This window comes from Globicephala melas, chromosome 8, assembly GCF_963455315.2.
Source record: "Globicephala melas chromosome 8, mGloMel1.2, whole genome shotgun sequence".
Classification (NCBI taxonomy): Eukaryota; Metazoa; Chordata; class Mammalia; order Artiodactyla; family Delphinidae; genus Globicephala; species Globicephala melas.
In genome coordinates, this window is record NC_083321.1 from 45,025,781 (window position 1) to 45,037,973 (window position 12,193).

The 12,193-nt window shown below is 42.4% G+C and overlaps 1 protein-coding gene across 5 annotated transcripts in view; it reads left to right on the forward strand.

The window, feature by feature from the left end:
• The first annotated feature begins 2,788 nt into the window (after positions 1 to 2,788).
• The window catches only part of SBF2 (SET binding factor 2), a 469,751-nt gene continuing 460,346 nt past the window's right edge, over positions 2,789 to 12,193 (forward strand). For all 5 annotated transcript variants that reach the window (XM_060303511.1, XM_030831355.2, XM_060303512.1 and 2 more), the window contains exon 1: positions 2,789 to 2,965. In XM_060303511.1, the coding sequence (XP_060159494.1) occupies positions 2,911 to 2,965 (55 nt within the window). In that variant the 5' untranslated portion in view covers positions 2,789 to 2,910. The remainder of the gene's footprint in view (positions 2,966 to 12,193) is intronic.

A 12,193-nucleotide genomic window follows, 5' to 3' on the forward strand; every position in this document is an offset into this window, starting at 1 on the left:
CCACCCTTCAGTAAAACGAATCTGAGTTTGCTTTACCCCTCACTCTTTGGTGAGAGGTGATGGTGGTTATCTCAAGGGATGGTCTGGCCTTCAGCCAACCTCAGTAATCAGGCTGCCTTGTCAGGGCTTATCAGTTTCAGCAGACTGGCAGCTGTTGGCTGAGAAACAAAGCACAGTTCCAGTGTATGCTAAATATGTTCACATGTGTATTCAAATACATGATGCCTTTATATACATATACCTGGGGTATGTCAAAATCCCTATGCTACAAAACACCCATTTGCAAATGGTCTGGCAGCCTACCTATGACCTAACAGGTGAAACATGTCTAAATGCAAACAGCACTTGATTCGAGGCTTGAAAACAGCTAATCTTTGATTAAAAAAAAAAAAAATTAAACCAACACTTGTGAATGAAATAAAAGCACATTTTAAAAGTAAAATGTGACATCCTATGTCATGTCATATATAAAACTCAACTCAAAATGGGTCAATGGCCTAAAACAAGAGTAAACTATGAAACTCTTAGAGGAAAACATAGGAGTAAATCTTCCCTTCCAAGAAGTGATCTTGGATTTGGCAATGGATTGCAATGGAAGCCAGGCAATATGACACCAAAGCACAGGAAACAAAAGAAAAAATAGATAAATTTGACTTCATATGGTATAATACGTACAATGGAATATTATTCAGCGATGAAAAAGAATGAAGTACTGATACATGCTACAACATGGATGAACCTCGAAAACATTATACTAAATGAAAGAACCCAGACACAAAAGGTCACATATTGTATGATTGTATTTATATCAAATATCCATACTAGGTAAATCCATAGAGACAGAAAGCAAATTTGTAGTTGTCAGAGGCTGGGGGAGGGGAAAATGGGAGTGACTGCTTTACGGGTGTGGGCTTTTCTTTTGGGTGATGAAAATATTTCGGAACAAGATAGACGGGGTAGTTGCACAACATTGTGAATGTACTAAATACCACTGAATTGTACACTTTAAAATGGTTCATTTTATGATGTGTACATTTCACCTTAAAAAAAGTGAAATGGGGAAGGAACATGATAGCTGCCTTAAAAATCAGAAAGGCTATCATACAAAGATAGATTTTATTTTTGCTGGGTATTTCCATGGAGCAAAACTGGGGGAAGTTACAGAAAAACTCTGACATAACAAGGAAGAACTTTCTAACAATAGGGTTGTTAAACAGTGGAATGGGCTAGTTCCCAAGGAAGTTAAATTAGGCTTTTACTAAAAGTGATCAAGTTGGATGATGAGCTTTCAGGGAATTTATAGAGAGGATTCTTACTTGAGGTGTGACTGAAGCATTTTAGGTTTAATTGTTTTCAAGATCAATCTGTTATCTTCCCTCCACCTCTGCAACTAGGCTGATTCAGTTTGACCATGTGCAATTTGCAAATGAACTCCTTGAGTTACAGTATTCCTTCCTGGCAGTTTCAGTTCTAGAGCAGCCCAACCCTCCCAATCTCTGGGTGAAAAAAGCACCACACAGAAAGAGGAAATGATCAATGAGAGTAAACTTCCAGTAGCTGAGACACCAAATCTCTGAACTCACAGTTCAGAGTTCGAGCAGCTTCCTGCTGGTAGTTGGGGGAAATTGTATGCATTCACTCATTAAACATACTCGTTAAGCACTTAAGACACTTCGCTAAGAGCTCTTATATGTAAATGAAGGGTTAAATCATCAATTGATAATGAGTAGTGACAAGCAACCAGGAAGATAATCATATTTGCAAATCATGGAGATTCCCACAACTTCAGTCTACCACTTGTAATATATCCTGCTACTAAAACTTCAGGAGATGCTAACAGAGCACAAAGCAAGCTCATCTGGATGGATGCCTCACTTGCCAAATTCGGAACGATCAATAAGAGCTGCAGTAAAAAGAAAGCGATCTAGATAATTCCTAGATTGGATGATGAAATCCACTAATTCATTTTAATTGCATTGTTTGAACAGGGAAGTTGGAAGTTCCCGCTCCTGCTGCAAGAGCCCTGGGACCGCTGCAAGGGGCGAAACCCTAGGCGAGAAGGGCTCCCTTGGGAGACACAAGCCTCCTCCTCCTCCTCCTCCTCCTCCCTCGGATTCTGTTGTTCCGGGCAGTTCAGGAGGATCCCGGGGATGCCGCGTTCTTCGGAGGAATCCAGCCTCCCCAGGCGCTCCGGGGGAAGCCCAGGCCAACCGCCTCCAGCCCACCCAGCACTAAAGCACGAGGCGCCTCTGAGGATTGAGCAAAACCCTCTTCCTCCTCCGCCTACTCGGTGGCATGTTCCTAAAATTCCCATCTGCACAACATAAACAGGAAACGTGCAGCAAAAGCCCTGGCGGTGCAAATTCCATGCTTCCAGTCGAGGGCGGGAGAATCTCGTCTTGGGAGGGGGAGGGGGAGGGGAAGCAGCAAACTTTCCAGGGGACCCCTCAGCCATCCCTGTCTCTTCTTCCCAGACCCAGAAAGAAAGAGTGGAGAAGGCGGAAGGAAAGACACCCTGCTTTAGGAAAAATAGGGGAGTGGGAGGTGGGCCGCGGAGGAGCAGCCAGGCCTCAAAGTGAACCACCCCAAGCAGCTGCGGTGGCGGCGTGTGGTGGCAATACGCCCGGCAGCCCACTCCCCAAACCAGCTGTCCTAGCGGCGCCAAGAGGGTGGGGGTGGGCTCTCCGCCGGGGGGTCAGGTCAACCAGCCAGCGCGGGTGGGGGCGGGGGAGGAGCGGACGCTAAGCGCGGCGCAGGCGCAGAGTGCGCCTCGGTTGTCAAACATGGCTGAAGTGCCGCCGCTGCCGCTACTGCTGCTGCAGGGAAAATGCTGAGCCCTCCCGGAGCGGGTGGGCGGCGGCGGCGAAGGCGGCAACGGGCACCCGCTTCCCCGGCGCGGCGGCGGCGGCCATGGCCCGGCTGGCCGACTACTTCATCGTAGTAGGCTACGACCACGAGAAGCCAGGTAAGGGTGTGGGACGGGCGCCGCCCCCGGGCCTCCCCGCCCCCGCCCCCCGGCTGCCGTCCAGTGGGCTCCTCGGGGCCGGGCGTCGCGGCCTGGAGGCGGGGAGGGCCGGGCTGGGACCCGGCTGAGCGGCGCTCGGCGTCCGGCCTTCTTGGCCCCGCTGAGCCTCGCGGTGGGCGTGAGGGACCGGCACGAGGGGAGGGGGAGGAGGAGATCGCGTCCTCCGGGCCCGGGGCGGCCCAGCTGGGGCGAGTCTGGGTGCCGCGACCCTCGCTCTGGAGGGGGCTGGGTACCAGGGGCAGCGCCCCGGTGCCGGCGGGATTGGGCCAGGACCGCAGGGCTGGTAGGGCGGGAGCCAACTGTGCTAAGTTCCTCGGGGATAAACTTCTGCCCAGCATCCTGAGTGAGTAGCGAGTGACGCAGGGGGCTGTCCTCTCCGAAAGGAAGTGCTGAGAGTCCTGTGCTCCCTCACCCCTGAGCTGGTGGGGGCCTGTCTGGTCACCGCGCCAGTGGACGCGTGGTACCGAGGAAGGGGAAAGGATCCTTAAACTTCTAAACATTTCTAGGAAATGCTCCTCGTTCTTTCAGAACAAATGTGACGGTTATTTCAGAATGAGTCTGAACACTATTTTTTTTGTTGTTAACATCTTTATTGGAGTATAATTGCTTTACAGTGTTGTGTTAGTTTCTGCTGTACAACAGAGTGAATCAGCTATACGTATACATATATCCCCATATCCCCTCCCTCTTGAGCCTCCCTCCTACGCTCCCTATCCCACCCCTCTAGGTGGTCACAAAGCCCCGAGCTGATCTCCCTGTGCTACGCAGCAGCTTCCAACTAGCTATAGCTGTTTTACATTTGGTAGTGTATGTTTGTTAATGCTACTCTCTCACTTCGTCCCAACTCCGCCCCCCCCCCAAGTCGTGAACACTGTCTTTTTAGGTAAGGACCGTTAGCAGACCTCTGAAGGTGATCTTGTTTCACTTTAATGTGTGTTTTAATTCTTTTCATTTGTCACAAAATTTTCCTCATAAGGAACAATCTGGCAAATGCATTGCATTTCAATTTAATTGAGGGATTTCCACAACTGAAGAGAATTCAGGGTTTATGCCCGTTTATTTTTGTATTTGTATTCTTTTGTATTACTGTATAGCTACACATAATGTAATAACTTGAGCTGGGGAAGCACGTCTATTTCAGGGTAATTCTGGTCGCACATTTGCAAGGAATTTTCGATCTCAGCTAGACAGTCCCTTCATTTTTCAGAGGAGATGCTGAGATTGTGTTTTGCTGATGGTTACAGCCATTTGTAGCATCAGAATACCATTGTTCTACCCACTATTGGTCTACTGCCCCTTTCACTATTCCTCTCCTGATAAGTTCCTTTAGCGGGGACCTTTTATATTCTTTAGTCCTTCATCACTCTTGACCTGACTGAGGTTAACAAAAGAAGGGCTTGGGCTATATTTAAAGTATTTTCTGGCTCCAAAATTTTATTTGTTATTTCCTAGTAATTTTGCATAATCTGTCTCTTTCTTATTACCAAGATTAACAATATGGAGAATCACAGTTTGTTTTTAACATTATTTCATTTTTAGCGACATTGGGGTTTTTCCCCCCTCACCTTTTAAAAAAATTTGAAACAATCACAAACTTGCAGAAAACTTGCAAGTATGGTACAAAGAACTCTTTACTCCCTGAACCATTTGAGAGGAAGCTGCTGACCTGATGTCCTCCCTTATCACCCCAGAATGCTTTAGTGTGTATTTTCTACAAACAAGGTTATTCCCCTACATAATCACAGTATAATCATCAAAATCAGGAAATTAACACTGGCATAGTACTCCATCTAGTTCTCACGTTTTGTTGATTATGCCATTAATCTCTTTACTGGCAAAAGGATCCGGTTCAGAATTATGTATTGCATTTATTTGTCACAGGCCCATCTCATCAGAGGTGAGGCAAGCTCTTGGATGGCTTTTGAGCTCAGCTGAGGAATCTTACTGATACTCAGGTGTTTGCTGCTCGCGTACTTATTCTCGATGGCGATGAATTTCATTTTCATTTACTTTCAATACATTTTTGGCCATGTGCTGCATGACTTCTTCAATCTGAAACAATTCCTTCATCTTTTGATTTTCATAAACTTGACCCTAATGAAGATTATAGGGTCGTTATTTTGTAGAATACCTCTCATTTGGAATTATCTGTTCTCTTATGATTAGATACATACAGGTTATGTATTTGGGCAGGAATATCACAGAAGTGGTGCTCATTGCATCCTATCTGGTGTACAATTTCAGTTTGTCCTATTATTGGTGATTTTCACTTTGATTCCTTGATTACTTTGATTATAAGCAATGTCTGCTAGGGTTCTTCACTCTAAAGTTAATATTTAATAGTTAATTAATAAATGGTTTTTGTGAGGACTTCTTTGGAACTATGTGTCTTGTTCCTCATCAGACTTGTATTCCTTTATGCATTTATATCTATGGATACATGGTTTTCTGTTTTTTTGCTGAGTAATATTGTTACTGTTTATTTAGTTGTTCAAATTATTCCTCTTTTGGCCAACGAGAGCCCATTCAAGCTGGCTTCCGTGTCTTTATGACGTGTCCCCACCATTCTTTGAGTATGTCTTTACTTTTTGGTATAAGAAGATGTTCTGGGCTTATCTTGTACTGTCCCTCCTTTAGTCCTGGAATCAGCCATTTCTCTGGGGAGACCTGGATCCTTTTAATGGAGAATGGTATTTAGAAGCTAAGATCTCAGTGCTGTGTGTTTATTGCTGTTGTATTGTTACTGCTCTCAGGCTTTCTTAATGGACCGAGCCGGGGAATATATGTATGTGTACACACACACATATTTATGTCTATGTTTATTTGTTTATCCATATATATTGAAAACCGTGAGTTCCCACCAGTACCACTGATTTCACTTCAACACTCCAGGGTCCAGTCTAGTTTTTTCCTTTTTCATATTTGTAATATTCTTATCTGACAGTGAGAAATCTGGCTTCCGTTATCCTTAATATATTTACTTCTTTGTTCAGTCTCCCTGTATTTAACCAATCTTTCATCTTTGCTACCACCCTCTCCTCTCCTGGATGCCTTCCTCTCTCTGCTGGGCTCAGATTCTTCATTCTTTCTCTCCCAGCCCCCTGTCCCTGTCAGGACCTAACAGCCCATACCAGGATGCCCCAATACAGGGACACCCTTTTCAACCTGCCCTGGCTTCGGCTCCCCATGTCAGCTTCCCCACTGTTTGTGGATATACTTCTCACTCCCCTTAGGTTCTGCTTCCATGTGGAGCACGACGTCGTCCTCATTCCGTGCTCACCCAGTGCCCCATGCCAGGTTGCCCCTCTGCTTTGACAGCCTCCTTGCAGTGCTTGGACTCTGACTAAACTCATTTGGCCGTTCCTCCCCACATAGAGTACCTCCTTGGTTCACTTGGGCTCTGACAACCCTCACCCCACCCCAGGGCTATAATGACCACTCTCTATCCCACAGTAGGGAAAGGGAAGATTATTTTTTTAAGTACCATAATCCAGAAGCTTTTATAAATTGTAGAATCTTGATAGTGAGATTTATTCTTTTTTTTTTTAACTTGGGATAATTTTTCTTTTCTTTTTTTTTTTACATCTTTATTGGAGTATAATTGCTTTACAATGGTGTGTTAGTTTCTGCTTTATAACAAAGTGAATCAGTTATACATATGTTCCCATATTTCTTCCCTCTTGTGTCTCCCTTCCTCCCTCCCACCCTCCCTAGGATAATTTTTCTTTAGTCATGTTTGTTGAAGTATAATTTACATGCAATAAAATTCACCTTTTTAACTAAACAGTTCAATGAGTTTTGACGGATGTACACATAAGTGTAGCCACTACCGCAATCAAGATATAGATAGAGAACACTTCTCTCCTAAAAGCTCTTCTGTGCCCCTTTGCAGTCAATTCCCTCCCTAGCCTCTGGCAATCGCTGATCTATTTTCTGTCCTTGTGTTTTTGTCTTTTCTAGAATGTCTTCTAAATGGAATTGTATAGTTTTTTATGTCTGGCTTTTTTCACTTAGAAAAATATGTTTGAGACTTATCCATCTTGTATGTATTGTCAGTTCCTTTTTATTGCTGAATATAATACAATTTGTTTATCCGTTCACCAGTTGGTGGACTTTTGAGTTTCTGGTTTTGGGCTATTATGAACAAAGTTATTCTAAACATTTGCAGACAGATCTTTGGCTGTTCATATGGTTTCATTTCTCTTGGGTAGATACTTAGGAGAAGAATTGCTGGGTCATATGATCAGTGTCTGTTTAACTTTATGTGAAACCACCAAACTGTGTTCCAAACTGGCCATGCCATTTTGCATACTTACCAGCAATGTAAGAGAGTTCCAGTTAGTCTTTTAAATTTTATTTATATTATTAAAAAAAATTTAACCATTCTAGTGGACATGTAGTGGTATCTTATTGTGGTTTCAATTTGAATTTTCCTGGTGGCTAATGATGTTGAGCACCTTTTCATGTGCCTATTGCATTGGAATATTTTTGTGAAGAGGCTGAGCAAATTTTTACCCTTTTTTATTGGATTGTTGTTTGGCTTCTTTTTAAAATTAATATATAGTTGATTTACAATGTGTTAGTTTCTGCTATACAGCAAAGTGATTCAGTTATACATATATACTTTTTTTTTTTTTTTTTTTTTTTTTGCTGTACGCGGGCCTCTCACTGTTGTGGCCTCTCCCGGTGCGGAGCACAGGCTCTGGACACGCAGGCTCAGCCGCTCCGCGGCTTGTGGGATCTTCCCGGACCGGGGCACGAACCTGTGTCCCCTGCATTAGCAGGTGGACTCTCAACCACTGCGCCACCAGGGAAGCCCTATACTTTCTTTTTTTATATTCTTTTTCATTATGGTTTATCTCCCTGTGCTATACAGTAGGACCTTGTTGTTTATCCATTCTATATGTAATAGTTTGCATTTGTTGGCTTCTTATTATTGAATTTTTAAGTTCTAGATACAAGTTTTTTTTTTTAACATCTTTATTGGGGTATAATTGCTTTACAATGGTGTGTTAGTTTCTGCTTTATAACAAAGTGAATCAGTTATACATATACATATGTTCCCATATCTCTTCCCTCTTGCGTCTCCCTCCCTCCCACCCTCCCTATCCCACCCCTCTAGGTGGTCACAAAGCACCGAGCTGATCTCCCTGTGCTATGCGGCTGCTTCCCACTAGCTATCTATTTTACGTTTGGTAGTGTATATATGTCTATGCCACTCTCTCGCTTTGTCACAGCTTACCCTTCCCCCTCCCCATATCCTCAAGTCCATTCTCTAGTAGGTCTGTGTCTTTATTCCTCTCTTACCCCTAGAGATACAAGTCTTTATCAGGTGTTTTGCAAATATTTTCTTCCAATCTGTGGCTTGCCCTTTCATTTTCTTAACAATAGCTTTTGAAAAGTAGGCGTTTTAATTTGAATCACTTTTTAGGCATTAGAATAGTTTTGTGTATCTTGAGTTGTATCCTTTGAATAGTCCTTTTTATGTAAAACTCTCTGTAAAAATTTACTGGGAGAGGGCTTCCCTGGTGGCGCAGTTGTTAAGAGTCCGCCTGCCAGTGCAGGGGACACAGGTTCGAGCCCTGGTCTGGGAATATCCCACATGCCGCAGAGCAACTAAGCCCACGCGCCAAAACTACTGAGCTTGTGCTCTAGAGCCCGTGAGCCACGACTACGGAAGTCTGCGCGCCTAGAGCCCATGCTCTGCAGCAAGAGAAGCCACCACAATGAGAAGCCCGTGCACTGCAACAAAGAGTAGCCCTTGCTCGCCGCAGCTAGAGGAAGCCTGGGCGCAGCAATGAAGACCCCATACAGCCAAAAATAAATATATAAATAAATTAAAAAAAAAAACTTTAATTAAAAAAAAAACTTACTGGGAGAAAATCCACCAAATCTATGTACTTGTTTGAATTGTAAGTAAAGGATAAACCTAATTGAGTCTGCAAACCTTTTTTATAAAGCTTTCTTCAGGAGTTAGTATGATTTTGTTACCTACATCTCTCTAAAAGCTAATCATACTATGATAATATGATACTGAAATGTTCTGTGTTTAATTCCAGAATGTTCCTGGAATTATGTGTTCAACATACTAAACTATTTTTGTTCCTAAAGTATCTTTTCAATTAATAATACTTTTTAGTTGATTTTTTTCATATTTCTATTTTAAAGTTGAGTTGAAAGAAAAAAACCTTGTCTTTTGAAAAATTACTTTTACAAACTGGAAAAAATAGTTAATACATGCTATTTGAATTATATGCAAAGAAGAGTGCTTGACACATAGTAGATGTTTAATAAAGATGTATTGAATGAATACCCAGTTGCTGCACATATGGAAAATACAAAAAACTATAAGGAAGGTGAGGGATGGGTGTAGTTATGAAAGGGTAACAGGAGGGATTTTGTGGTAGTAGAACTGTTTTGTATCTTGACTGGGTGATGGATACATAAGCCTACATATGAACTGCATAGAACTAAATACACACAAACACAAATGAGTACACAAATGAGTAAAACTGGGGGAATCTGAACAAGAAAGTACATTGTATTAATGTCAATATCCTAGTGTTGATATTGTTCTATAATTTTGTAAGATGTTATCATTGAGGGAAACTGGGTACAGAGAAATGGGATTTCTGTATTCTTTCTTTCTTTAAATAATTAATTAATTTATTTTATTTTTGGCTGCGGGTCTTCGTTGCTGCATGCGGACTTTCCCTAGTTGTGGCAAGCAGGGGCTCCTCTTCATTGTGGTGTGCGGGCTTCTCATTGTGGTGGCTTCTCTTGTTGCGGAGCACCGGCTCTAGGCGTGCGGGCTTCTGTAGTTGTGGCTCGCAGGCTCTAGAGTGCAGGCTCAGTAGTTGTGGCACACGGGCTTAGTTGCTCCGTGGCATGTGGGATCGTCTCGGACCAGGGCTTGAACCTGTGTCCCCTGCATTGGCAGGCGGGTTCTTAACCACTGCGCCACCAGGGAAGCCCTGTATTATTTCTTATAGTTGTCTTAAAATAAAAGTTTAATTTAAAAAAAGCTATAAGGAAGATAAAAAGACACCCAGAGTAGCCTTTTTTTCCCCTTAACATCGATGACATAGGAAAAGGTTATTCTATTAAATTCCAGAAAAACATAATCTTCAGTGGCAAAATTATTACATCTTGTGGGTATATTAATAATGGGTATTATAATGGGTATAATAATGACTTCATTTACTTTATTATTGGATATTTAACTTGTTTCCAATTTTGTGCTCTTCTGAATACTACAGTAAGTCCCCTGCATATGAACGAATTCTGTTCTGAGAGCACGTTCATAAGTCCAATTTGTTTGTAAGTCAAACAAAGTTAGCCTAGGTACCCAACTAACACAATTGGCTATATAATACTGTACTGTAATAGGTTTATAATACTTTTCACACAAATAATACATAAAAAACAAACACAAAAAATAAAACTTTTTTTTTTTTTTTTGCGGTACGCAGGCCTCTCACTGTTGTGGCCTCTCCCATTGCAGAGCACAGGCTACAGACGCGCAGGCTCAGCGGCCATGGCTCATGGGCCCAGCCGCTCCGCGGCACGTGGGATCTTCCTGGACCGGGGCACGAACCCGTGTCCCCTGCATCGGCAGGTGGACTCTCAACCACTGTGCCACCAGGGAAGCCCATAAAATGTTTTTAATCTTACAGTACAGTACCTTGAAAAGTACAGTAGTACAGTACAACAGCTGGCATACAGGGGCTGGCATCGAGTGAACAGGCAAGAGGAGTTACTGACTGGAGGAGGGAGAGGAGGTGGGAGATGGTAGAGCTGAAGGATCGTCAGCTATAGGAGATGGAGGGCAAGCTGCAGTTTCACTCACGCCTGACGTTGATGGCACAGGTTCTGGTTCCTTGCTGGATTCAATTCTATCTACCCTCTTGAAAAAATGATCCAGTGATGTCTGGGTAGTAGCTCTTTTTTTCTCATCATAGATGACACGGCAGCACTGGATTACATTCTGAACAACTGCTGCAACCTTCATGTTCCGTTTTACGTTTGGGTCCTGTGCCTCAAAAACTAACAGTGCCTCCTCAAATAAAGAAAATCTCCTTGCCATTTCCTGTGTTTGTGAATCTCTTCAGTTCTTCACCTACTTCCTCTTTCCCTTGTCGCTCCACTGTCTCAATTATTTTCACTTTTGTTTCCATCGTTACTGCTTGGCATTTCTTAGCAGTACCAGTTACATCACCGCTGCTTTTACCCTTTCTTCCGGACATCCTGGGCTTGAAATAAAGATACTGTACTACTGTATTCTATACAGTACTGTATAGTAAAGTACACAAACGCACAACCACTCGTAGAAGATGCACGCGCTTGACAATGTACGCCAGACGCGTGAACTAACTTGCCTGATTGGACATGCGAACGCCTGTTCGTATCTTTGAAAGTTTGCAACTTGAAGGTTCGTATGTAGGGGACTTACTGTACTGTCATGCTGAGGAGAACATAGCTTGAAAATCACTGATTTTTATGACAGTCTGATTTTGATAATTTGAAATTAAGAGTTTATTTTCCTGACTTTGCATATGTACTGTGGCACAATAATTAGCAAATTTCATTTGTTTCTAGTAGGTGAAGTTACTTAGCCAACTGTCTTTATTTTTCTTATAGTTTTTACTTTCTCGTACTTTGAGATTTGTGCAAGAAAAATTGTTAATGACCACATGGGTTAATTCCCTTATATGCCTTTACTTTTTTCTTTTTGTTTTCTTTTGCTGTCCGTTAATACACTTAGAATTTAATCCATTTATTTAGATGGTATTTAACCTGGAATGAAGTATTATAATCATTTGAGGTTCTTGCATTCTTTCATATCAACCTGCTTAAGTATATTAGAGAAAGCATTTGAAATATTTTATTTAAGCAGTATAAGTGAGATAAGGTAAAAGGTAAATTTATGCATAATACCTGAGGTGTCATAGTCTGAGACATTTAAAAAATTGATAATTGTTTATTATTGAACCATTGTAATTCATAGCCTGGATCCCCTCCCTTCCCCCATTCTGTATTGAAGTAGTTGGGATTTCTTGGTTGCTGTTTGTTGCCAGTTGTCAAGAACCGTTTGGGATTCATTGATTTGACAAGTACTTATTGCTTTCCAGGCATTGTGCTAATTGCTGGAACAAAAATAAATGAGTA